Source organism: Citrus sinensis, chromosome 5 (assembly GCF_022201045.2).
Source record: "Citrus sinensis cultivar Valencia sweet orange chromosome 5, DVS_A1.0, whole genome shotgun sequence".
In the NCBI taxonomy this organism is placed as follows: Eukaryota; Viridiplantae; Streptophyta; class Magnoliopsida; order Sapindales; family Rutaceae; genus Citrus; species Citrus sinensis.
In genome coordinates, this window is record NC_068560.1 from 16,811,513 (window position 1) to 16,837,258 (window position 25,746).

The 25,746-nt window shown below is 31.1% G+C and overlaps 1 protein-coding gene and 1 long non-coding RNA gene across 7 annotated transcripts in view; one reads left to right on the forward strand and one right to left on the reverse strand.

Moving 5' to 3' along the window:
* LOC102609285 (probable disease resistance protein At4g27220) overlaps nt 1-6,752 on the reverse strand; it is an 86,018-nt gene extending 79,266 nt beyond the window's left edge. The window contains exons 1-5 of one of the 6 annotated variants that reach the window (XM_052442738.1): nt 3,566-6,752; nt 2,491-2,847; nt 2,014-2,414; nt 1,787-1,882; nt 337-773 (exon numbers count right to left, since the gene is read on the reverse strand). In XM_052442738.1, the coding sequence (XP_052298698.1) occupies nt 3,652-6,519 (2,868 nt within the window). In that variant the 5' untranslated portion in view covers nt 6,520-6,752 and the 3' untranslated portion in view covers nt 337-773; nt 1,787-1,882; nt 2,014-2,414; nt 2,491-2,847; nt 3,566-3,651. Of the gene's footprint in view, nt 1-336; nt 797-1,786; nt 1,883-2,013; nt 2,848-3,565 lie in introns of those variants that run through there. The other 5 variants (XM_052442739.1, XM_052442740.1, XM_052442737.1 and 2 more) reach the window with 5 other exon arrangements.
* LOC112497494 (uncharacterized) overlaps nt 1-19,252 on the forward strand; it is a 30,067-nt gene extending 10,815 nt beyond the window's left edge. Inside the window, exons 4-5 of the long non-coding RNA XR_008055328.1 lie at nt 16,116-18,069; nt 18,305-19,252. This is a non-coding gene — a long non-coding RNA (uncharacterized LOC112497494). The remainder of the gene's footprint in view (nt 1-16,115; nt 18,070-18,304) is intronic.
* The last annotated feature ends 6,494 nt before the right edge of the window (nt 19,253-25,746 follow it).

A 25,746-nucleotide genomic window follows, 5' to 3' on the forward strand; every position in this document is an offset into this window, starting at 1 on the left:
AATCTTATATTTAGAGAAAAAAATATAAAAATATTGAAAATAATAAAAAAATAAGAAAATAACTTAAAACTTTGTAAAATAACTACGAAATAAACAGAATTTCTAGCCGAATAGATACCCGCTCAAGTTATGATCTAGGAGTGATATCCTACTCATCCTATGCAACCATCAGCTGCATCAACTTCATTCCAAAATTAACAAATAAACCAACTGACGCATTGCAAATAATAAGATGAAACGATAAAATAAACCTAGAGATCAAACAACACAAGGTAATATATTAAAAAGCCTATGGGATCAAAACATATCGTATACTATGTCGAGAGAGATGACGACTCCTCCAACAGCAGAAAATAAATTCTTTCATTCATTAATTTAAAGTAAATTTTGTAAATTTAGGTACTTGCACATTGAGATTTGCAATTTAATTTGACAGGACTTTTCATTGAATAATGAAATTAAAAACTAACGATTAATGAATTTTTTATATTTCTCTTTAACTCTTGTGGAAATGTCAGCTCTAAATAGGACAATTTCAAGAATCTTTATCTGAAAGCGTAATTGGCAGAGCAGAACCTTGTGAGACTATCTAAATCACACAGAATCGATGTCTTCAATTTGCTGAAAACAATCTCTTGTTTTGAATTTAAATTTGGTGCTCCATCTTCTTCTCCGTCACCTATTACCACCTCTGTCATTGCCCTGCATCCAGCTACCTTCATTGATACGAGTCGCACTAGACTTTCTGCTGTAGTGGACGGATGTTACAATTCCTTGCAATGGAAAACCAACAGTTCTGTTAGATTCCCAAAAGATATAGATGATCATGTGAATAGACTTAAATGCTTGTAAAATAGTCTTAGAATGTCAAGATATTTAAAATGGAGTTCAGTTTGGAGTTGCTTCAATGATTAAGTCTGGACAGGATTAACCATTTTATCAGTGCCTACTTCCCCACTTGTTTCTAGCAGTATCCGGCTTGATTTAAGAATTTCTCTTTGTATGAACTATAACCCAGTAGGAGATATTACCAAAAAAAAAAAAAAAACTTATTTCAAATGATGCACAGGAGAAGAGTTACCTGAATCTTCATCAGTATCCAGACATTCTACAATCACAGAGTAAAGAGATCTAACAGGAAAAACTGAGAAAACAACGTTCTTCTATACTTCTCATAAAACTAGACCAAATTAGTCCCTTTCTTGGTATCCAACATTTTCAAACAATATTTCCACAATATAGTTTTTCATAGCGAAGAGTTTTGCTTTGATGGTCTAAGGATTTGTTCTAGGCATAATGCTCTGATTAGATTTTGTTTATTTTAAATTTTTTATCTGATGAATGATTTTCAGCTGTTCTTAATTATGTGTTCATAGGGAAGAGCATTTGGAAAGATCATCAAAAAAAAAAAAAGTTTCCAAAGAAAGATAGGTGTGAAGCAAACCAAACTAAATGAACAAACTAAAATAACAGAACAGCAATAATGTTTTCGAGGAATTATAAAATATGAAGGCTTTTAATGAAATTTTATCATACAAAGTATGCAAGGAATTATAAAATTTTAGAAAACAAGGGGAACTCTCAAAAAAAGAAAAAAAGAAAAAAAACTGAAATTAAACTAGACTAGAAGACATTCAATGATGCAAAATCTGTCCACAAAAGTCTGAACGAATCATTAAAATTGCATTCCAAATTTAACAGTAAGCCGATTGACCCATTCTAAATAATTCAGATGAAATTGCGAAACAAGCCATGAGATCAAATAAATGAAATAAAAATTAATTACCAGCTGAGGCTTTCTTCTAAAAATTCACAACTCCCAAGTCATAAGAAGCCTATGAAATTAGTAATGGGTAGAGATCACCGACTGCACCGCCAACAGCTGAAAATAAAATTCTTATTCATCAATTTAAACTTTTACTTTATAACAAATATCTTATCTATATTTTATTAAAAAAACAAATTTTGTAAAATGTTTCCATGGGAGATAGAGAGTACTATGTATATCCGTACCTTTTCAGCATGTAATTGTTGTATGGTTGTGTTTAGATCATTATTAGCCCAGCGCCGTTGATCCGCTGTCTCTCCGTAGTAGACGTTTACTCTCGGAGGCGTGATTGATTCTCCTGTAGTAAAAATCTTCATCTTGGGACAACCAATCACATACAAATCTTGTAAAGATGGGAATTTGAAGGTGTAATTGGCAGAGCAAAAACTTGTGAGGCTATCTAAATCAACCAGATCCAACGTCTTCAATTTTCGGAAAACAATCTCTTCTTTTTCAACTCCATCTTTGTCATTTATTACCACCTCTGCCATTGCTCTGCATCCATATATTTCTATTGCTACGAGTCGCACCAGAGTTTTTGCTGTGGAGGATGTTACCAAGTGTATCAATTCCTTGCAACCGAAAGCTACAAGTTTTGTTAGGTTTCCAAAAGATACCGATGATGATGGCAATAGAATTAACAGACTTTGACAATAATTTACTCTTAGAATTTCAAGATACTGAAAAATGGGGCCAAGTTTGGAGTCTTGTTTGCACGGCTGCTCCAGATGATAGTGCCAGCGCAGCTGTAATTTTTTTATCATTGCCAACTTCCCCACATGTTTCTCTAAGCATCCTTCCATCGAAAATAGCTCTTCGTGGGATGAAAAAGAAAACAGTGAGAGTATTTCGAGATTGTGAAATCTCTCCAGTACGTTCCAGATTGGAAAACAAGCTGAGTCATCTGCAGCAATCTCTAGTTCTCTAAGACTGCCAAAAAGGTGTTGTGGGAAATCGGCCTGCAAAATCATCTTCACATCTTTTCCACTTAGTGCTAGTTCCTTCAAGTTGGGTACGATCTGATCATCATTAATCATAATAACTAATGAGGTCAATTGATGATCTACGGTCACACGCAATAACTTTATAGTATTTGTTTTATATTATATTTTTAAAAAAAATTGAATTATTGATAAAATTTATTTTGTATGTTAATTTTAGAGGTAAAAAAAGAAATTAGGGAAAATAGTTGATTTATATTGGCTCAAAATTATTTTATTGCACAATAATAAATTACTAATTTATTTTGTAAGTTCTTCTATATGGAAAGACTGAGGATTCTTTTATAAATGCTATACCTAAAAAAGTTCATATAATTATGAATCTACCATGTTGATCCCTTAGTCTAGACTAGCAAAGATTATTGTATAATAAAAGTTTTTAATTTATTGAGTATTAAATGATTTTTTATATGTTAATTTTAGAGGTAAAAAAGAAATTAGGGAAAAAAGGTTGATTTATACTGACTCGAAATTATTTTATTGCACAATAATAAATTACTAATTTATTTTGTAAATTCTTCTATATGGAAAGGCTCAAGATTCTTTTACAAATGCTATACCTGAAAAAGTTTATATAATTATTAATCTACCACATTGATCCCTTAGTCTAGACTAGCAAAGATTATTGTATAATAAAAGTTTTCAATTTATTGAGCATTAATTTATCGATACTTTGTCATATTTTTCAAAGTTAAAAATAAGCTATAGATAAAAAATCTAGAAAATGGCTTCATACCTTTTCCAATGGCAATAGGGGCTGTTGTGCAGGAATACCAAGTTGATCATTCCCATTATTCTGCGATAAATCTGCAGCGAATATCTTTACCAAGTGATTTCGCTGGAGCCATACACAGTCGTCGATTCCTCTTGCGACACTTGTCTGTTCGGTGATGCTGAAGGAGTCTCCACCTCACGGCGGCAAAAACTTGTAACCTCTGGAAGATTCCCCAGACTCAAAGATCTTAATTGAGCAAACTCTATCTTCTCAATGGCATTATCAACTTCTTCCCCAATTGAAAAAATTTCTTTCATCTTGCTGCAATTAATAACTGCAATTCTCTCAAGTCTTGGAAGGCATTTTGTAGTGGAGAGCCAAAAGATATTGCTTAACTTATCACAATTATATGCTTCTACGGTTTTGAGTTTGTTGAAAGACTCTACTTTGAGCCGATCGATACATATCCTCTCCATGTTGATCAAATTGTGAAGGATAAGTGACTCCAAAAGAGGAAAGGCATCACAAGCGACCATCGCCCTTGAATCGACGATGCAAAAAAAGTCAGGATTATTTTGAACCCAGAGAAGCTTCAATTGTGAAAAGCCCTTCGTGTCCAAATTGAAAAGAACATCCTCGATGCCTTGCAGCTTGTCCAACCATAAGTATTCAACGTTATTGATGCCCTGCAATTTCATGGAGCAAATGTCCGTAAAAGCAAGCTTGAGCTTCAATTCTCTTAAACTCTTGCGATCACTGTCGATCAAAAAGTGCAGCCGACTTTCAAACCAATTTTGTCCAGCAATCATGGGATGTGTGAATGACTCATTTCCAATAGATATTTTGAACCTTTCGAGCTTTCTTGCCAAAAAGCCTTCTGGTAAAATACTATCATTTTTAACATCAATTTCTAGAGTGGTTAGCCGAGGTAAATGCATCAATTCATCAAGGCTAGCATTACTTCTTTTGCTGTTGGCTCTTTCAACCTCCCATTCAATGGAGCAATTACCCATATACAATTCTTCTAATCGGATTAAGCTTGATATGACATTTGGGGCAATAACTTTCAGACGGAAACAGTCTGTTAAATCTAACAGCCTTAGCTTAGTCAGTTGACCGAGTGCTTTAGGCAACTCTACAATATCAGATTCCAAAAAGCTGAGGATTTCTAGATTTTCCAACTTTCCAATAATGGCTATGTCTATGCCTCCCAAAATGCTTTGATTAAGACAGAGTGTCTGAAGATTTACTAGAAGACCAATTGAAGATGGCAATGACAATAACCGCATTCTAGTCAAATCCAAAACCCGAAGCTTTTTCGTCCTTTTGAAGAAGTTCTCAGGAATATTAGGCACAGCAAAAGAGTTCTTGGGAGACATGACTAGAAGTTCAAGTTGTAGAGATTCGGACCCTTCAGGAATGTCATTAATAATACTATCTTTAAAAGAAATTGCAAAATATTTTTTTAATTCATCTGCATTTGGCCATTTCCAATCATCCTCATTTCTCACCACAAATCCAATTTTTTCACGACATGCAATTGAAATGGCAACATCGCGAACAACATCGTGCATAGAAATGTATATACTGCCACCATCCTCAAGCAACAAACCAGAGTCTCTTAGTTGATGGACCCATGCATCTAATTTGTTATGCGCATCTTCTAGCTTATGGACACTTTTAAATACACCCAAGCCCATGCTGTATTTGAACAAATCCATAATTGGTGCTGGCGTAATAAGACTACACAGTAAAAAAGTTTTCTTGAGTTGCTCACCTCTTATGTACTTGTAACTCAGCTCAATTGTTGAGTATGCCTCTGCTGGTACTCCTTCGTCGAAGCTTGCCTCTGAAGGCGTTCGGAGTTCTTGCAACGCATTCTTCCACACGGGCAGCTCTTTTTTTCTCAGTGCCTTTGCTACTGTGGTTAGGGCAATAGGCAAACCTCCGCATGCCTTGGCTACACTTGTTGCTGTAGATTTTAGCTCACGATTTTCAACATAATCACCAGCCATTATCTTGAACAATCTCCAGGCTTCTTGTTCATTTAAAATGCCAATCGAGAAGTTTTTTTCAGATTCCATCCTTAACAGCACATCAAGATCTCTTGTTGTGAATAATAATTTGCATCCTCTGTGCTCAACTCCAAAAGGAATTCCAATAGTCCCCAAATCAAGAGACATCCAGATGTTATCCAGAATCACAAGGATCTTCTTCTCATTCTTCAATCTTTCATATAGTCTACCAGCTCTTCTAGACTCAGCTTCCTCGGACAACTGTAGGCCTAACGTTTCCGCAATTTCCTCTTGGATCTTTTTTATGTCTGGACTTTGGGTAACCTCCGAAAAAGCCACCTTATCGTAAAGCTTGTCTTCAATGGCTCGCCTTGCAAACTCCTTCACCAGTGTCGTCTTTCCAATGCCGCCCATGCCGTAGACCCCAATGATGCTGACATCAACATCGATCAATGCATTTTGTATGGCCTTCAAAGTAGAAAGTCTTGATTCGAAGGCCTCGTAGCCTTTGTGAGACTTGAGCCATATATCCTCCAGAATGGTACGGTAGGAAATTCTATCATCAAATTTCCCAGCTTCTTCTTTGAGTTCAACAATGGCCTTCACCTTTGTTTCTCTTTCCTTGCTAAGCTGATAGCGGGTCTTCCAATTAGGACACAAGCCCATGAGACATCGTTTATTTGTTGTCTCCTCATCGTCAATGAATTTGGCTGACTGCTCAATGGTGTTGTTCGCACGAACCAGCCACTTCTCAACCTTCTCTTCAATCTTTTCCCCTTTTCTTTCAGCCTCAGAAACCCTGTGCTGAATGCTTCTCCTTTCATCCTCGAGCTTGTCTATTTCTGCCTTGAGATCCTCAACGTTGGCTTTATAGTTACGCAAATAACCAAATCGGCGTTCTGTTGGAGGAGCCAACCATTTCAAAAATTCTAAAACAACAGTAACAATGCTTTCCACCATCCTGGATCCTTTTTTTTTTTTTTCAAAGTTCTGACAAGAAAATAAACAACGAGCGAAACACAGAGAGAGTGAAAAAAAGAAAAAACGAAACAACGAAGATGGACAGTTTATCCGGTTGTGGAAGCGGAGAAATGAAAGAAAGAGTAAAAACTGTTATGGATCTGGTGAGAAGATGGAAACAAGGAAAAGGTTTCTAGTTCGAGAACTGATTGAATTAATATAAGGAATGCTTTAGATAAGGAAAATAATAATCGAAGTAAAAGACTACAAAATGAAGACAAAAACGGCCGGCTATTTATATCTTCACCTAAAGCTTGACCAGTCAAATGCTGCCATCATTATCGAACAGCGATATCCAACACTTGCCGGAAGATTCCAAGAAGTTGCGTGTCTGCCGATTTTTAAATGCTAAGCCTTATTGTGTCCATGACACACCAAACAGAGCAGTCCCGGGTAATTGCCAAAACTTAGAACTAAACAGTAGCTTAGTCAGAAAATCAAACCCGTACCGGTAAAATGACCCATAAAAATATAAAGAAACCAAAGCTTTAAAAGAAATCAGCCAAATCACGAAGATTGAAGAGTAAATCTATGGTTTTAGATTTTTATTTTATTTTTTAGATAATAGATATTATTTTGATGAATTTTCAATATTAGAATAATGTTAGGAATTTCGATAGTAGAATTCTAACTTGAGACCCAATTGTTATTTGTCATTTTTTTATTAGATAATGAATTTCATAATTAGTAAAATTAATATTTTGATCATCTAATAAATGACTACTATATAAGTTGAGACTCAATTATTGAGATCCTTAACATTGCTCTTACTATTGAATTGGACATCTTAGCTAAATCAGATTAAAAATCAAATTAGATTTTTGGCTTTTATCTAACTTTTTTTTTTTGGGTCTATTTGAAGTGGACGAAATAAAAATACAACAGGTTCAAACGACTGGGCAATTGATAGTCAAGTAGAAGCAAATCAAGGCTAAATGGGAAAGAGAAATGATATGTGTACAAAACAAGGAGAAAATCAGTGTAACTGAAGAGAATCAAAGTGCTTTTGAGATCAGAAATTGAAGCAAGAAAATGGTCGCTTGATCCAATGAAAATGCTAAGAGCTGATGGTAAAAGAGAATAATGTTAAATAAGAAAACAGCTAGCGCTAGCAGCGACCGCAATAAACAGAAAAGTTGAGATGGATTTACAATATTTCTGCCTTTCTTTATGCTTTAACAAATATTGCTCTATAAAAAAAAATATTGAGCGTTTTTATTATTGGAATCACAAAAGACCTACACAATATAGCAAGTGACTAGGAATAAATAAGAATGTATAACTCTCTCTCTAATTCTCACTCTAGCTTTTAATTGTCACTCAAAACCCAGAATTCATCCTTAAAGTGTAAGCAAATCAGAGATGACGGCGTCTGGTTGTCATACGTGCCTTTTAGTTTTCGGATGACATGGCGTACACTTCTTCTGTAAACCGAACACGACATGTCGTACTCTTTGTTTTGAGATCATATTTCAAACTCTTCATGCTCTGAATGAAAGATAAACTACAACCATCAAACTATTTAGTGTTTATTTGGTAATGTAACGTCATAGTTGTTGTGAATTGAAATTATTTTTGTAAGATAAAAGGATTTGGGTCATCGTTTGTTATTTTCTGGCAATATTGTCTAGCCGTGACTATTTGAAATTATTTCTGTAAGATAAAAGGATGTGGGTCATTATTTGTTATTCTCTAGCACTATTGTCTGGCCGTGACTATTTGTTAAATATTAAAAAAATAAATTTATATTTATTAAGTATAAAAAATAAATAAACAAACAAAAATAAAAGGAAAAGGAAAAGTTTATACATTACATAAAATAATAAGAACAATATCAATATTTCACACTCTATAATTGAGTGATGTGTTGTCCAACTGCCATACATTGGTCCCAAACAGAGACTTAAATATTAAGTCCAAAGTTATTGTGATGATGACTTATAATCGCCAAACTTGACATACGGGTAATCATGCATTATAAGGTGCTGATTTCTTCCGATCGGAACCTTATTTTTCATTTACAAATAAATAAATGATGTGACATCACGGTTGGCGAGGTACTTTGTGTCATTTGGGCATTTTGCTAAATGATTGATTGTAGCAGGAAGATTCCTAGAAGTTGCCATTTGCCAATGCTACTAACATTTTCAAACTTGGAAAACCCTTCAATCAATCTTTTAGTGGTAGGCTCTGGGTAGCTTGCTTTGATTATGACATATGATTATTTGATAATAAAGCTAGAGAATGTATTAATATAAAATTTGTTTATTGGTGTTGAAGTTAATTATCTCATTAATAATAGTATAAAAAGTTAATTACTAAGAAACACATAGCAGTATTCTGGGATATAATTTTATATCATAACTTTGTAAGTGTATAATTACTCATTAAATTAACAAAATTATTTAAAAATATTTAGTTAAAAAAATTATATTCTTTTTATTTTAAATAATCTGTAAGTTAACTCAAAACATAATCAAGCTAAGAATTAAAATAATGCTACTGTATGAGAGGATTTTTATTTTTTTCCGAAGTTTCACTAGGAAATTATTGATATATAGCTTTATGCGGATCATCTCAGTTCAAACGACAAATAATTGAAAGACTAAACTAAATAGACCAGCCAACAACTTTGTACAGCAGAGTTCAAAAATTAAGGTCATGGTATTGAGGTGTTCTGTCTTGAAAAGTACGGCTAGTGATAAAATAAAAACTATTAGTCTTTGGTAAGATATGACTTTTAAATAATAATTTTCACAAAAATACAAAGAATATTTATAAAGTACTTCTATAGTGAGGAGACCCTCGCTTTGTTAAAGTGAAAATATCAATAATATACAAGAAAAATATATTTTAACGCATTAAGAACTGTATTTTTTTAATTTATTAGTGTATTGAAATATGTGTTATTTAGTTTTGTTAGTGATATCATCACTTTGTTAAAATAAGAATGTCAGAACCATTATATATAAGAAAGTAAATATATTTTGTACAGTATAATAGTGTAATAACATCACCCGAGTATATCATATAGAGTAATTGTTTTTGGAAGTTTAATAAAGTTCAAGATTATAGAATGAATGATTTATATATATTTTAAATTTTTAATCATAAAGTGGAGGACAAAAGTAACATATTTTTCAAATTATAATAAGTATTTATCAAATAATTTAACATCATATTTTCTCCTAACTAGTGTAGTATATACGACCTAGGAGGTACATTCAAAGCATTTCATAAGTTAATTGTTAATAATAAATTATACATGCAGCTCCAATCATCATTGTACGGTGAGTAATTTCCAGTTATAAATAGATATTACTCCCTTCCCAGCAATTTTTGATGGCTTAATTTAGTGGGATCAAAATCAACATTGAATGTCAAAATATTAATGGCCATGATGCTTATTCCAATGTGAGTAGATCACAGTGGGTACTGCACATGATGCTTGTTTCTCCTTTTGCATCGATTTTTGTTGTTAACATTAATTTCAATACCAGCTCGTTATGGATGCAACATTTCAAAATTAATCCAAAAAAACAAAAATTAGTTCAGCTGACTAAATTTGAAAGCATGTATTTGCTGTCGATTAAAAATCGTTTTGTAGGCAAAAGTTTTGGATTGCAATTCTCATACAATACGTAAAATTATCATAATCTATAAATTGTATTTTTGATTTTCTGTGGTAGTAAGTTAGACTCCTTAGTGACGATTTAAATTGAAAAAATAAAATCATAAATAAGAATTATTTGACAAGAATTAAAATAATTGATAAATATTTTAGAGGAGCAATTTTGGAAGATTCGATTTCTAATCGGAGGGGAATTTGAATTTTACAGTCTTCGGTGAGGAATCCAAAATGCACAATTTGATGAAAATTAAATTTCAATAGAAATTGAATTCCCATTTATTAGTGAAAACCAAACAACAGAAAAGTGAAAGGAATTTGAATTCATTTCCTTCCTCTCTTCTCCCTCCAACTAAATACCATCGAAATCCAAAGGTATGGGATTGGGATCCCATACTGATCAGAATGGGATTTGTTCATATTATTAGGACCAATTTTAAAAGCAGTCGGAGTTTCGAAGTTTAAGATTGAAATTAATCCCAATTGTTGATTTGGGACTCGATAAGAATTTATCTTGGAACTCCAATTCTCCCAATTATTTTAGTTGACAATATGTTTAACATTATTTTTTAAACATTATTAATTGTATATTATTTAATTATCAGTATATAATATTCTTTAATTTTCTAATTTTATAGGATTAGACACAAAATTGATTATGCCTTTTGAAATTTAAGTGTTATGTCAATTGAATAAAAAACTTGGAGTAAAACTTTTGGATGCTTTTGTTGATTATCAATTTATGCATGAATTTTTGTACGTTTATTTTGGTTTCTTATTATTACTTTTGAACATTTTTATTGGTTTGATTTAGGGTTAGTTTGGTAATCCTGTATCTTTAAAATTAATTACAGTTAGCTATGCTGTAGAAATTGATAAATCGTGAAAAGAATCAACCGAACATTTAGTAAATTTTATTTTAAAAAGTACATTTAGTTTTAAAAGCAGTCGTATGTGTTTCATAAATCTTATTGTTAAATCGGTGCAAGAATGTAAATGACTGAATCGGACATAATGCTAAATAAAATTTATTTAGACATTTACAAACACGTATATAAAATATTTTTATTACGTACATATAATTATTGATAACTAAAATAAATATTTTATATTATTAAATTTTATTCTCTATTTTGTTATGTCCACATAATTGGTAATAATAATAATTTCTTTAAAGTTTTGTAGGGAAAATTTTTAGATTGCAATTCTCATACAATACATGGAATTATCATAATCTATAAATTGTATTTTTGCTTTTCTGTGGTAGTAAGTCAGGCTCCTTAGTGACAATTTAAATTGAAAAAATAAAATCATAAATAAGAATTATTTGATAAGAATTAAAATAATTGATAAATATTTGAGAGGAGCAATTTTGGAAGATTCGATTTCTAATAGGAGGGGAATTTGAATTTTACAGCCTTCGGTGGGGAATCCAAAATGCACAATTTGATGAAAATTAAATTTAAATAGAAATTAAATTCCCATATATTAGTGAAAACCAAACAACAGAAAAGTGAAAGGAATTTGAATATAGCTTTGCCCTTGAATTCATTAATTTTCTAATTTTATAGGATTAGACACAAAATTGATTATGCCTTTTGAAATTTAAGGGTTATGTCAATTGAACAGAAAACTTGGAGTTAAACTTTTGGTTGTTTTTGTTGATTATCAATTTATGCATGAATTTTTGTACATTTACTTTGGTTTATTATTATTACTTTTAAACATTTTTATTGGTTTGATTTAGGGTCAGTTTGGTAATTCTATTTTTAAAATAATTACAGTTAGTTATGCTGTAGAAATTGATCAATTGTGAAGAGAATCAGCTGAACATTTAGTAAAATTTATTTTTAAAAGTACTTTTAGTTATAAAAGCAGTCGTATGTGTTTCATAAATCTTATTGTTAAACTGGTGCAAGAATATAAATGATTGAATTGGACATAATGCTAAATAAAATTTATTTACAAATTTATGAACATGTATATAACATATTTTTATTATGTACATATAATTATTGAGAACTAAAATAAAGATTTTATATTATTAAATTTTATTCTCTATTTTGTTATCTCAATATAATTGGTAATTATAATAATTTTTTAAAGTTAACGATTTATTTCTTAATTAATAAAGATAATTTTTTTATTATAAAATGAGGATATATATATAGAATTGGATTACGTATAAAAGTTATTCTCAAAATCAAAATTTGAAAAACTATTCTTTCCCTACTTTTTAAAATCTACTGTATGATAAGATGATTTTGTCAAAAGTAATTACTAAAAAAATTTATAAAACACTAAAAATTAACTTTTATGGTGTGTTTACTTCATGCAATGAGGAATGTGAATGAAAGAATGAGAATGAAACCCATGTTTACTTGGCAAAATATAATTTGGGAATGGGAATAAAATGTGTGGGTCTCACACAATTTGGGAATAAGGAATGGGAATCCCAAGCCCATGAGGGGTTGGGAATAAAAATGAGGGAATGAGAATGGAATATATATTTACTTTTGTATCCCTATAATTTTTTCATATTTTCCAAATTACCCTCATTCAAATCACAATTAATTTTATTATTTAAAATTTCATTAATAATAATAATATTATTATTATTATTAAATTTTATTAACTTTATTATTTTAGTTATTATTAATTATTTTTATTAATATTATTATTATTAACAATAAAAATAATGATAAAAATAAAAATGAATAAAAAATAATTAATTTATCATTATTAACAATATTATCATTATTTTTGTTATTATTATTATTATTAATAAAAATAATAATAACAATAAGTAATAATAACTAAAATAATAAAGTTAATAAAATTTAATAATAATAATAATAATAATGTAATTTTCATTATCTAGATACATGTATAAATATTATTATTAAAATGATATTAATTAAAATAATAATAATAAAATTTAATAATGATAATATTAATAAAAATAAAAATAGCAATAATTAATAGTAACTAAAGTAATAAAGTTAATAAAATTTAATAATAATAATAATAATAATAAATGTTAATAATGATAATATTAATGAAAATAATATTAACAGTAATTAATAATAACTAAAATAATAAAGTTAATAAAATATAATAATAATAATAATAAATGTTAATAATGATAATATTAATAAAAATAATATTAACAATAATTAATAATAACTAAAATAATAAAGTTAATAAAATTTAATAATATTTTATTAACTTTATTATTTAGTTATTATTAATTATTGTTAATATTATTTTTAATAGTAATAATAGTAATAATAACAACAATAATGATAAATTAATTATTTTTATTAATTATTAATACTATGGGTATTATGGTAAATTAATTCTCATTCTCATTTATTTTGCCAAGTAAACACATCAATTGCATTCCAGCACATTCTCATTCCCATTTATTTTTGCCAAGTAAACATTGAAATCTCATTCCCATTCCTCATTTTCTTTCCAGTCCATTCCCATTCTCAGTCCATTCCCATTCCCATTCCACCTCATTCATATTCCAAGAAGTAAACGCACCATTAATATTTAAAATCACTTTTGAGATTCCCAAAAACAATCCTAACATGCCTTTATTTGGGTGGTGTTAGAACTTTTAGTTTTTAAATTTATAAAACATTAAAAATTAGCTTTTAGTTTTTAAAATCACTTTTGAGCTTTCCAAAAACAATCCTAACATGCCTTTATTTGGGTGGTGTTAGAACTTGTAACTTTTGGATCTTTTAGTTTTTATTGGTTAGATACAATATTGTGACTTGAGCGTCGGAGGGTTTTCACCGGAAAAACTTCTAGCGCCCCCTGACTGTTCTTTGTGCTTGCATGCTCGCGGGTTATCTGCTCATGGATCATCTGCTCATAGAACATCTGCTCACGGTGCTCACTGATCAGCAGCTCGTGGATTATCTGCTCATGGTGCTCACTAATCAGCAGCTCATAGATTATCGGCTCATGAATTATCTGCTCATGGTTAGAGGATTTTCTTGAAGATTAATAAGCCGCTTCTTCACCAAACAAATTTATTGCTGATGCGGGGATGTGGTTTTGAGTCAACAACCAACTCAACCAGATTTCTGCATCAACATAAAGTATTAATCAGCTTAATTAATTTATAAAATTTAAATCTAATTAATAAGTGACACATAAATGCCAAGTGCAATATATGCAAATCATGTTTGTCGATCATTACAAAACTGGCTCTTGAAAACAAGCAAGAAAGCTTAATTAAGAACTTAAAACAAAAAGAATTAGATTGAGGACAGTCAAGCCTTATTTTTTCAAGGATGGAGCTTATAAATCTTCAAGTACCAACATATGCTTGGCCCAATTGTTGTTATTAAAATTTCAAAATATAAGTATGACATAGCAAAAATTTGATGGTACATGTGTCGGAATATACTAGCTAGTTCATGGATGCATTTGATTATTGTTTCCATAAATTTGAACCAAGAAGGATGACACAATAAAATTTGATTTTATTATATGGTTGATTTCATATCTCATGCACTCATTTCTTAAGATAATCAGATTTTCTTTGGCATCTTTTGCAAATGTGGAAATATCAATTATGATAAATCAAAACGATCTCAAAACCTTTCAACGAGACATATTTATAATACAATATTGTGAAAATTACACCAAAAATTTGATTTATTATATATTATTATCCAACGAGCACACAAAAATGAATTCATACAAATCTAAAATACTTAGCAATTTTCAAATAGAATTTACCATATACTACAAGAAAATATGGTATATGTGACCCCTAATGTGAATGCAAAAGCAGCCATTACGTATATCACTAACTTCTTTGTAACCCCGAGTTGCTTTTGTTACCCTTTATGTGACAGCCACACTGCTGTCACATATGTTACTAACCACGTGACGGTAAAGAGCCGTTCGGTATACTACTATTTTAGAATTTTAAATTTATTTCCAGTTAGAAAACTATTCGCTGGACTCCATCGTAAACCTAACTGGTTGCCGGCGAACGGCGTAAAACACCGGGCATCTTCTTCTTCATCGTATTCTCCCTTCATCTTTTGAGTTAAGCTTGTGATTATGAGTTTCTTCTCTTACTTAGCTTGTAATTATAGATTTTGATTCTTTTTAATTCGTATTGTAGTCGTTATTGTCAATTTTTGTCCCGCCAGCAATTGTTTTTATTCCTACAAGTTGAAGCCCCTGTGTTCTTGTTCCATTGGTGTGTTTGCTCACTCAAATTAATTTTGTTCTACAAAGTTCAAATGGATTCATTTGAATTACTATTGAATTTAGCTTTAATTCCAACATCCATTCTAATGTTTTGCTATTAGATTTACTTTAATTTTATGTTTAAAGCTTCTACAATGAATAGCGGAGCTTGGGTTTTAGTTTCATTTTCTAGATAACTTGTTTATCTTGTATGCTCACCAAGTGCATGTTATATTGTCTGATAAGTTATATATATTGCTGATTCTATATTAATAATGTTACGTTCTATTTTCAGAAATTATAATATAAACTGAATTAACTTGTAGAATAAGAGCTTGGAGTAGTGTTATGTTCTTGAATAAATGAAAGTCCATATTGTGTAAGAGCATGTAGATGTAAAGCGTCATTGCCATTTCTATAAAGGTTCTGTTCAGATGCTCCTCTTGAACTCTGAAAGGTGCCTCATTCAAGTCCTAGCTATAACTACTAGCTTTGATTAATTAATTTCCTGTACTAGCAGAAACAGATTTATTTATTTAAATAATTGTCTATGTACTAATTATAATGAATGACTTCTAAATGACTTAAAAACCTAAAGGATATGAGAAATAATGCTCATTTCACTTGAACGAGCCTATTAATACTTGTATGTCTATGATTGTTAATATTGGCTTAAGCATTTCAGTTAAATGGTTTACATAACAGGGAAAAAAATTTAAATGAAAACTTTAGAGTTCTAACAGAAATATAATTGACTATGCAGATATAGTTATTTTATGGTATACAAATCATGTTGCCTTAATCTCAATGTCCTATGACCTATTTTATTTTATATAGTCATTCATTTTTGCCATGGCTTTTTGTTTTTATGAGTATGGAAATAGTGGGATTTGGTGTATCTTAGCATCTTTGGAAAATTCTCTTTAAATGTGGCAAACAAAAATATACATATAATCAAGTTTCTTAATCAACTATCATAACTGGCTAGCTAGTTCTTGCCTGCCTTGCTGCCATTACCCAGGCCATTACATTGCATAGCATAAGGAATAGTGATTAGGTGCTTATTAGTGATTCGTTGAGCTTATTATTGACCAAACAAACATATTCGCCTTTACCCACAACTTAGTTTGATTAGTTATTAGACCATAAAGAGCGTTAATCTGTTCATTGGCTTTGTTATTTTTATTTGGTTTTTCTTCCAACAATACTGTTGATTTCTTATAAAAATACTCATTGGTTTTTAGTTATTAGACCATAAAGAGCATTAGTCTGTTCATTGGCTTTGTTATTTTTATTTGGTTTTTCTTCCGACAATACGGTTGATTTCTTATAAAAATATTCATTGGTTTTTAAACACCTAATCATTGGCTATAATGAAGCTAATTGAAACTGAGGCTTATCAATTTCTTCCTGCAAGATACAATTGAGCATAAACTATATCCTCAGTAAATTTTTCTAATATCCTTGATTTGTTAGGATATGGGCCTGAAATCCTCTAGATTTTTTTAACACTGTCAATGTTCTTTTTACTCTGAAAAGGGAAAAAAAAGGTTATATCTTTCATACCCTAATAGTAAGTTGGCCTTGACTTAACATGCCTTCCCGAGGATTTGCAAGATTCACAAGCAGCTCACACACCCCCCCCCCCCCCCCCCCCCCCCAAAAAAAAAAAAAAAGAAAAACAAATAGGAAGATTTTTGCGAGATTCACAACCAGGTTATATTTAATTTATTAATTGTGTGCACGTACTAGTTATATGTTGAAAGAATAGGAAAAAGTATTTTAACATGAATGACTTAAAACTTATTGCTTAGTAAACATAATCTGCATCAGTGCTAGAAAATGTATTTATTGTTTGTATTTTTTATGGATTTGCTTAAGAAATGATGCGCGTAATAATGCTACATTGTATTAGGAACAAATTGAAGAGATTTATGATATTTATGTGTTATTCAAATTTCAGATTGAATTTTAAACTTTCAATACATGCATTGAAAGCTTAGATCGTTTAAGAAATTATTAATAGACACATGTTTTATTAGTGTCATCTTTGGATGATAGTGAGGATCATATGCCTATTAATAATTCTTGAATTTTCTAGGCTTGAACTGTTTGGGAATGCATAGTTTTCTATGGTGGTAGCTAGTAGCTGAAGTTTTTTTCCCACGTAAAAATGAGTTTTTCGCAAGCTGCTTCTCATCTTCTTTGGGTGCATACTAGATAACACATAAACACTCATATATCTATGTCGTTGCTTGGAGAACTAAAGGGAGATGCTGCCGAAATTTCTATAAACGTAGAAGAAAACTTTAAAGTACTTGAGATTGAAGAAACTTATGCATTCTTGAGAGGGATATACGGGACCACTTACCTTTTGTAAATATGAAGGGAGTGTTGGACATATTGATGGGAGTGGAGGAGCTGAGTTGGATGGACGTAATCGGTTATAGTTTTGCTGAGTTAACTTGGTTTTGAGCTTGTAATTTTGTTTATAAATGGAGTACTATCTCCAATGTTGGTTTATAAATATGTTTCAGCTGGCTGACCTTTTTTTTTGTTTCTAGGTAACATGCTTTGTATCTGTAATTGATAACCAACTGAAGTTCTCAGCTGTGGGTGAGGATATTTCTTTACAGAAGGTATTGGAAACTGTTTTTTACATTAATTATTGTTGTATATATACTTTAATTTTCACATCTTTTTCTCTGATTCTTGTCGCTTTACTTGCTTTCATATATATAAATTCTAATGAAATTAACCATAAAATTGTATAATGATTTTTTAATTATATTGCAAAACTGTGCACACACGAAAATATCTTGGTCAGTAGTAGAAATGAAAAACTAAAATGATTTATCTAACTAATTTTTGTAGTGCATTAAAAGGAGATGGTAATGGAGAAGAGTTGGGTTGGTTTGGCAAATAGATATCTAAGTTATAGATTTTGCATTTGTGAATGTTGTTGGTGATGCAAGAATTTATTATCCTTGTAAGAAGTGTCGAATATTTCGTTTTAAGGGAAGTAGCAAGAGACCATATCATTATAAATGGTTTTTGGTTAAAGTATTAAAACTGGATATTGCATGGTGAGCCATCTTCATCTTTGGAATCTAACCAAGAAACAGGTTAGTCATGACTCGGGTGCTGATGATGATATGGTTGGAATGATACATGATACATCACGTAATCAAATATTCAATTCACACACAGCATTGTTATGGACTATCAGTGACTTTCTAGCACATGCCAACTTGTCTGAGTGGAGTATTAAAGGTAAATAAGCATTTCTTGTTTGCCAACAAAACACTAGATCTAATTGGTTGATACATAGTAGAAAATTTTGTCACGTCGGTAACGTCGATTTTTACTGACGAATCATAGGTTTCGAAAATATAGTGCCTTTTGATAAATCTAGAGAGTGGGGATAAGCACCTTCTCGGATGTCTGGAGCTGAAGTGAAAAAGCAGTTGAGTAATATACTTACTGAGTTTAAGATTGAAGACTTGAAAAGTGGAGAATGAATAAAATGAGAGAAATGATAAGATTACTTGGAAGAAGAAAAGCATATTTTATGAACTACCGTGTTGGGAGTTCAATTTGATTCATCATAAAATGTGAGACATGAGGGAGAGACAAAAGCTCAGGCTTGTCTGCAACCATGTGGGCCCTCATAAGCAATTCGTGTACACAACTTGGTTCACCAAGCCCAACAACTTGAAGCAGGCAAATCCGGGAACGATCCTTCTCCTTCGCAACCCTAGCTGCCTTAACCTTGTATTTCTGATATTTAGTTAAAGAGTAAGAAGATTGCTCCTCTGTCAATTACCTTCGAGAGAGACTTTCTTTTTCATTCACCGATGCTTGCTTGTGAAAGCAAGGGTTTTAGTTACACTTTCAACGCTGTCAATGTGGTGAAGTTAAGCATTCGTACAATAATGAAGATGGAAGCCCCACAGCATGAAAACTTTTAAACAGTAACACAGCTCTTATTCCAGAGGCTGCACGCGAGTGACCTGAATCTTCTTCAGAACTTTCAAATTTTATCAAGCAAAGCTTTCAAAATTTCTCAACAAATTGATTATTTGGTGTGGTTGCCACATTTTGAGTAACTGCTATTTGTTCTCAAGTACAAAATCCTTGCCTTCCTAAGTTAGGAAATATAGATGTGAAGCAAACCAAATGAAATAAATGGGTAAACAGAACAAACAGTGCAAAAATTTAAAATGATGGCAATTAACAAATTAATAGCAATGTTACATTTGACTCTTTAGCCCTTTGCTCCTTCTCTTAGCATTCTTCAAAGTTTTTGAAAATTGGAAGTGAAGCAAACAAAATAAAATAAATTTAGACAACACATGCCCTGTATTCAGCATCATATATATCTCGAATATCTAATATAATAAATTTCACATCTAAAATACTAGAATTTCAAACAGTACTAGTAGTAAAAAAATGACGACAACAACAAAAATAGAAAATTACAAGACTGCTGATAAAATTTCACTTGCAGGCATTTCTCACAAAATTTCTGTGATTTAATGTGCTTTCATGCACGCAAGTCCTAACGTTTCTGTGATCACAAATGAAACTGAAGATAAAACAGAACAACTACCAAACCTTTCAAGCGTGACGAAGCCATGAGAATTGATAGCTCAATGTCATGGGATGAGTGTTTTGTCACTAAAACAGAACAATAATTTTGAACACACCATGTGGCATTTAGACCATTTGATAGTTTGTTTCAAACATATTTGTTTATAAAATACTTTTCTTCATGGTTTTGGTCCCATAATTTTCTATGTATGTACAGGTTTTATCGATACCGCTTTTGACAAGTTACACTTACATAGCAATGCTATCTGGGTTCAGCCTTGCCTTTTTGATAAACTGTGCTTCTGTGATGAAGAATGTTTTAGCTGTAAGTGGATATCCTAATCATTGATCCATATACTTAGGTTATATTATCCATCAGCAAGTATGTATAAAATTATTTTATGTCTTTTTTTATTAGAAATGTTGTAATTCTATTTTACTCTTCCTGAATTATAACATCAGGTGTCTATAATAACTAGATTATTCCTTCTGCAAAACAGAGCAGTGGTAAATATTTTTTTTGTTTTGTTTGTTCAGTACATTTACATGCTTTCAGCTTTTTCAAATTTTGTATGTGTCAAAGTTTAAATTTAATTTGTTGGTTTATGCCACAACAAAAGGAACAGCATCAAAGAGGAGCTGCTAATGGACTTGCTATGACTGTAGTGTCGCTTACCCAAACTGCCGGTCCAGCTGTAGGAGGTGCTCTGTGAGTGTCCTGTTGATTTTGTAAAACTACATGTAAATGATGTTATAATTTTTTTTTCATTAATTGGGGTTCTGGCAGATTTTCTTGATCACAAAAGCGTCAAGATGCTGGTTTCCTCCCAGGATGATGATCTACTAATGAAATTTCTCGCGAGTTTGTGTACTATTTCGTGCTAATTCTTCATTAGCTGCTTAAACAAAAGTGCAGGTAACCAGATGGTTTTTTTTCATTCTGAATTTGGTTGAGGCACTTGGAGTAATATTGACATCCAAACCGTTTCTAACTCAGCGTGCCCCGTGAGTAGCGAAAAGATCATCTGTTGAAATATTTAAATATATATCAAGCAAATTAAAGCTTTCAAAATCTATCAACAATTTGATTATTTGATGTGGTTGCCACTTGCCATATTTTGTGTTACTGTTCAAAAGGCTTAAATATGAAAATGGTGGTTGGCGCTCACAGCAACCGATTGCTGGTAACATTAATTGTTCAACTTATCTCTGTCGACATTTATACTTGTTCATTGTCAGAACTACGACAATTTATCTTCACAATGATGCAAGCTAGAAAGAATTTTTCATGTTAAGTAAAATATTGAAGCCATAAAGAGTGTTAATTAAGTACTAAGTTTTCTGCCATGCTATCAACGGTAGCACATTTGGAGCTCTTATTCCAGGGGCTTCACAGTAGAGAGACCTGATTTCGATCTTCTTCAGAACTTGGGGATTCCGTAATAACAGAGGACAACAGTTATATAAGAATATTATTTTGTACAATTTTCGTATAACCTGACCAATGCAAGTATAATTTTATGATCTTAACTCAGATCAAAAGACCTTCAATGATGTAAAATTTGCACATAAAGCTGAGATCCAAACATTAGAACTTATGATGAAACGGAAACAAAAACGTTGAGATTGAAAAGATAGAGAAACACAATCTTTTTAAAAGGGATCAATGCTCATTTAATTTCTATATTTTGATTTAAGAGCGCATTTAGTTCTTATATTTTATAAAAAGTGCCTCAACCTCAAGACACCCCCCTACTATGAAATATATTTCATTCCTACCCTTATTTTTTTTCTTTTTACAATAATACTCTTGGAATAATATTTTTGGGAATATTAATGAAAATAAAAAATGGTAATTCATCCAGCCAGCCTTAAACAAAGTAAATATTAATAAAAAATTTTATGTTATTATTTTAGTTTTAGGACTAATATCGTAAATTAATTTTTTTATGCATTTATTAGTAAGATTGTTGTAAAAGTACAAAAATACTGGTTATATCATATTGATATTTATTGATTAGTTTGTCAATTAACTTTTTTATAAATAAATAAATTAATTTAAGAATATTATTGCCAGGATATCATTGTAAAAGTAAATAAAATTTAAAGAAAAATATAACGTATTTAATATCAAGGTATATTGAGGTATTTTTTAAAATATAAAGACTAAACGTGCATTGAAGTTAAAATACAGGTACCGGACGAGCATTTTCTCTTTTAGAAAGTTTTATATTTTATTAATGAAAGTCTGAATAACCAAATTAGGGTTTTGGACTCCTTTTAAACTAAACCTAAATATCACGAATTTACCAAAATAAGTAAACCTAAAATATTACTATATAATAATATTCTCCTAACTGAAATAAGATAAATACTACTTAAATTCTCTGTCTAAAAAAAAAGAAGATAAAAATTCAAAAAGCAATAGGAAAATGGATCTTAAACTTGTAAAATAATATGAAATAAATATAATTTTCAATCGAACCATTAGGCTAATGTGGCGCTACAGTATTAGATTAGATTCCCCTCGTCGCGAACTTCGAAAGGTATATTATACACCCTAAATAGGTACTTATAGCTTAAGTTGTAACCCTAGAGAGATACTCTACTCATCCTAAGTAACCATCCGTTGCATGAAATTCATTCCAAAATTAAGAATAAATCAGCTGATGCATTCCAAATAATTTAGATGAAACGATAAAATAAACCTAGAGATCAAATAAAACGAAATGAAAATGATAATTACCTCGGACTGAAGCTCATACAAATTCATTATTTGACACCTCCAGCAATTGTTGAAATAATAGTTAATGAAATATAAAATAAGACAAAAGTACATATTAATGACACACCATTGTGAATCGATAGCTAAGGACCGAGTAAAATTTAATTGTAAATTAGGACAGTAGAGCAAGCATCCATAAACATAACATGACCGTAATACATCAATTAAAATATCATAGGATAAATTAGGACATCAGAGAAAGAAATAAGTAAATAAATCAGCCAATAAAAAAACAAAAACAAAAGAATGAAGAGTTGTCTGTTAGATTTGTCTTCTATGGTCATTGAAGTCCCAAAACTAATAAGGATCGATGATGGTTGTCGAAGCCAACAAAAATAAATTCCTACTCTAAATAAATTGTGTATAGTGATTGAGCAGGGTCGTGTCCACAAAGATCGGTAATTATTTAAATCCTTTTGAAACGTAAAACGTAAAATGGGGAAATTGTTGATAATAATAAAAATCAAATTAAAATAACAAGAATGCAAATTAAAGTTGTAATTCAAATTGGAGAAAACTCTGGTTGAAGGAATTAACTCAGCTTGATTCGACTACTGATCATTGATTCAAATATAGATTATTATTACTTATGAATAGACCGGTTATAGCTATTGAGACCCTCTAATAGCCAATCTCTCCTTAACTAGTCGATAACTAAGGTACGACCGTTGGATATTTCCCTAATCAATAGACAACCCTAGATACGATCATAGGATTTAATCAATTGACGGCCTGAAAAACCAGAGAGACCCAAATCCTAATCAACACATATGATGATTCATTTAAATTAGATTGTTTATTCTCACAACACAACTCTCTGCTATGTTATTTGTCACAAACATTAAATTCTTCATACGATGAATCCTTTAATTGACAATAGATTAAGTTGATAATTAAATAGTGGCCAATTACCTAATTAACAAACATAATCATGAAAATAATTTAGAGAATAAACAAATACCCAAAAAGTAATAAAATAATTAAAGCACAAGAAAGATCTCACAGTAGTGATGAATCAAAGCTTCATTATCCTTCAACCAGAAAAATAGGTTTAGTTCTTCATAGAGAGAAGAGAAAAATTAAGATCTAGGGTTTCTTTCTTTTCTCCAAAAATCCCCACTTTTTCACAATAGATTCCTCCCTTAAATACTCTCTCTCTCTTCTCTTCTAGAATTCTATTTAAAATAAAATACTAATATCTGAAATATTAAATTCGTAATTACAAAAATAACCAAAAATACAAAACACGTTAAACTAAAAACTGCAGGTTCGTAGTTGACAGCACGCGCCCACGCCTTATCAGCAAAGTTCTTCTGACGCTCTAAATTTCTCCAAGAGAACAATCATCTTTAAACATCATCTTATACCTCAATTTTATCACAAATCAATAGAATTGCACCTACAAAAGTAAAACACAAGTAAATCATTATTATTAAGTGCAAAACATCGATATTAAGAGAAGTAAACAAAAGAATGAAGAGTTGTCTGTGAGATTTGTCTTCTATGGTCATTGAAGTCCCAAAACTAATAAGGATCGAGCAATTGAACAGTTGCAAACTCAATGGAAATACAATGGAACCTTAAAAACGAACAGTGAAGGAAAATGAAGAAATCTACAGGAAATAAGGTGAGTGAGAGTGAAGAATTGATTACCACAGAGTAAATGCGAATGAAGAATGGAGACAGATCCTCCTTCGCCCCATTGAGAAGTGAGATTCAGAGATTGTATTAGAATTGAGAGTTGAGATCAAGAAGCGATTATTCTTCTCCGTAATTTCCTTTTTCTTTTAATGTTGTTGTTATTATTATTTTTTATTTTTTTTCTATTTCCTGATATCTTTTTTGTTTTAAACGGTATTGGCATATTACATTTATTTATGTTAATTTTACAATACCTCCCTTCAGATTGCACAAATTACATAAAAAAGTACTTTATGTATAAAACTTTCAAAGAAATTGGGCCAAAATCTAACTTTACCACGTTTAGAGTAATTTTGGGCTCGACATTCCATTTCCGACAAACGAATTTTCTTTATCACCAAGTTATGATACTTTTCATATTTATCCAACGGCTCGTCAATGACAATACCTAAAAATGTCTGGTCGGTAATACAACTATTTCTTATAGTGTAAAAATGATACACTAAGCGTTCACATTTTGATGAGTAAATTAAGGATTTCAAGATGAAGTGCATAATTAGATTGTATTGCCGATATCTCCAAAGCCTCCAAGTTAGGCAACACTACCTAAAAAAAAGAAGAATTTCTTGTTAGATCCAATATCCATATGGGAAGCACTTGTTGAAATTTTCTTCTTTGATTACAAATTAATGCAAGTCAGAATCAATTTCCAACTGGCAACTGAGTTTGATGCATTCTAATTCATACTACTTGTTAAGAGCTCAATTAGTGAGCGCGTGAGATTCTTTTTATCCTTTTTTTCCATTTTCTTTCAATTCTTTAAATGATTTAATTATTTTCCACGTATGACGTCAAAAGAGAACACATCATAGAATAAAATCTGTTATATATATATATATGAAGAAAATGTTAGCCTACTGTTGCGGACCGCCCAATTCGCTAGTCCAATTGCCCACAATTTCAGGCTAGAGAGCCAACACAAGGCCAAGAGTGCTAGCTTGGCCCAATTCCGTAAAGTTTTAGGCAAATCTAGCACATGTGAGCTTGTAAATACTCTAGAATTCTCCATAGAATTCCAGCACATGTAAATAGCTAGGAAGTGGTAGAATTCTCTAGAATCTCTAGAGCTTAGCAAGCCTTCCCTATAAATATGGGATGGCATTAGGCATTTGTATCCAACAAACACAACAACAAGCTTTGTAAGCAACTCAAGCATTGTAATCTCTTTTGTGCAATATAAGTTTTCTCATTCGGCTCCATTGCTCTCTTTTCTAGTTCGAGAAGCTCTAGACTTACT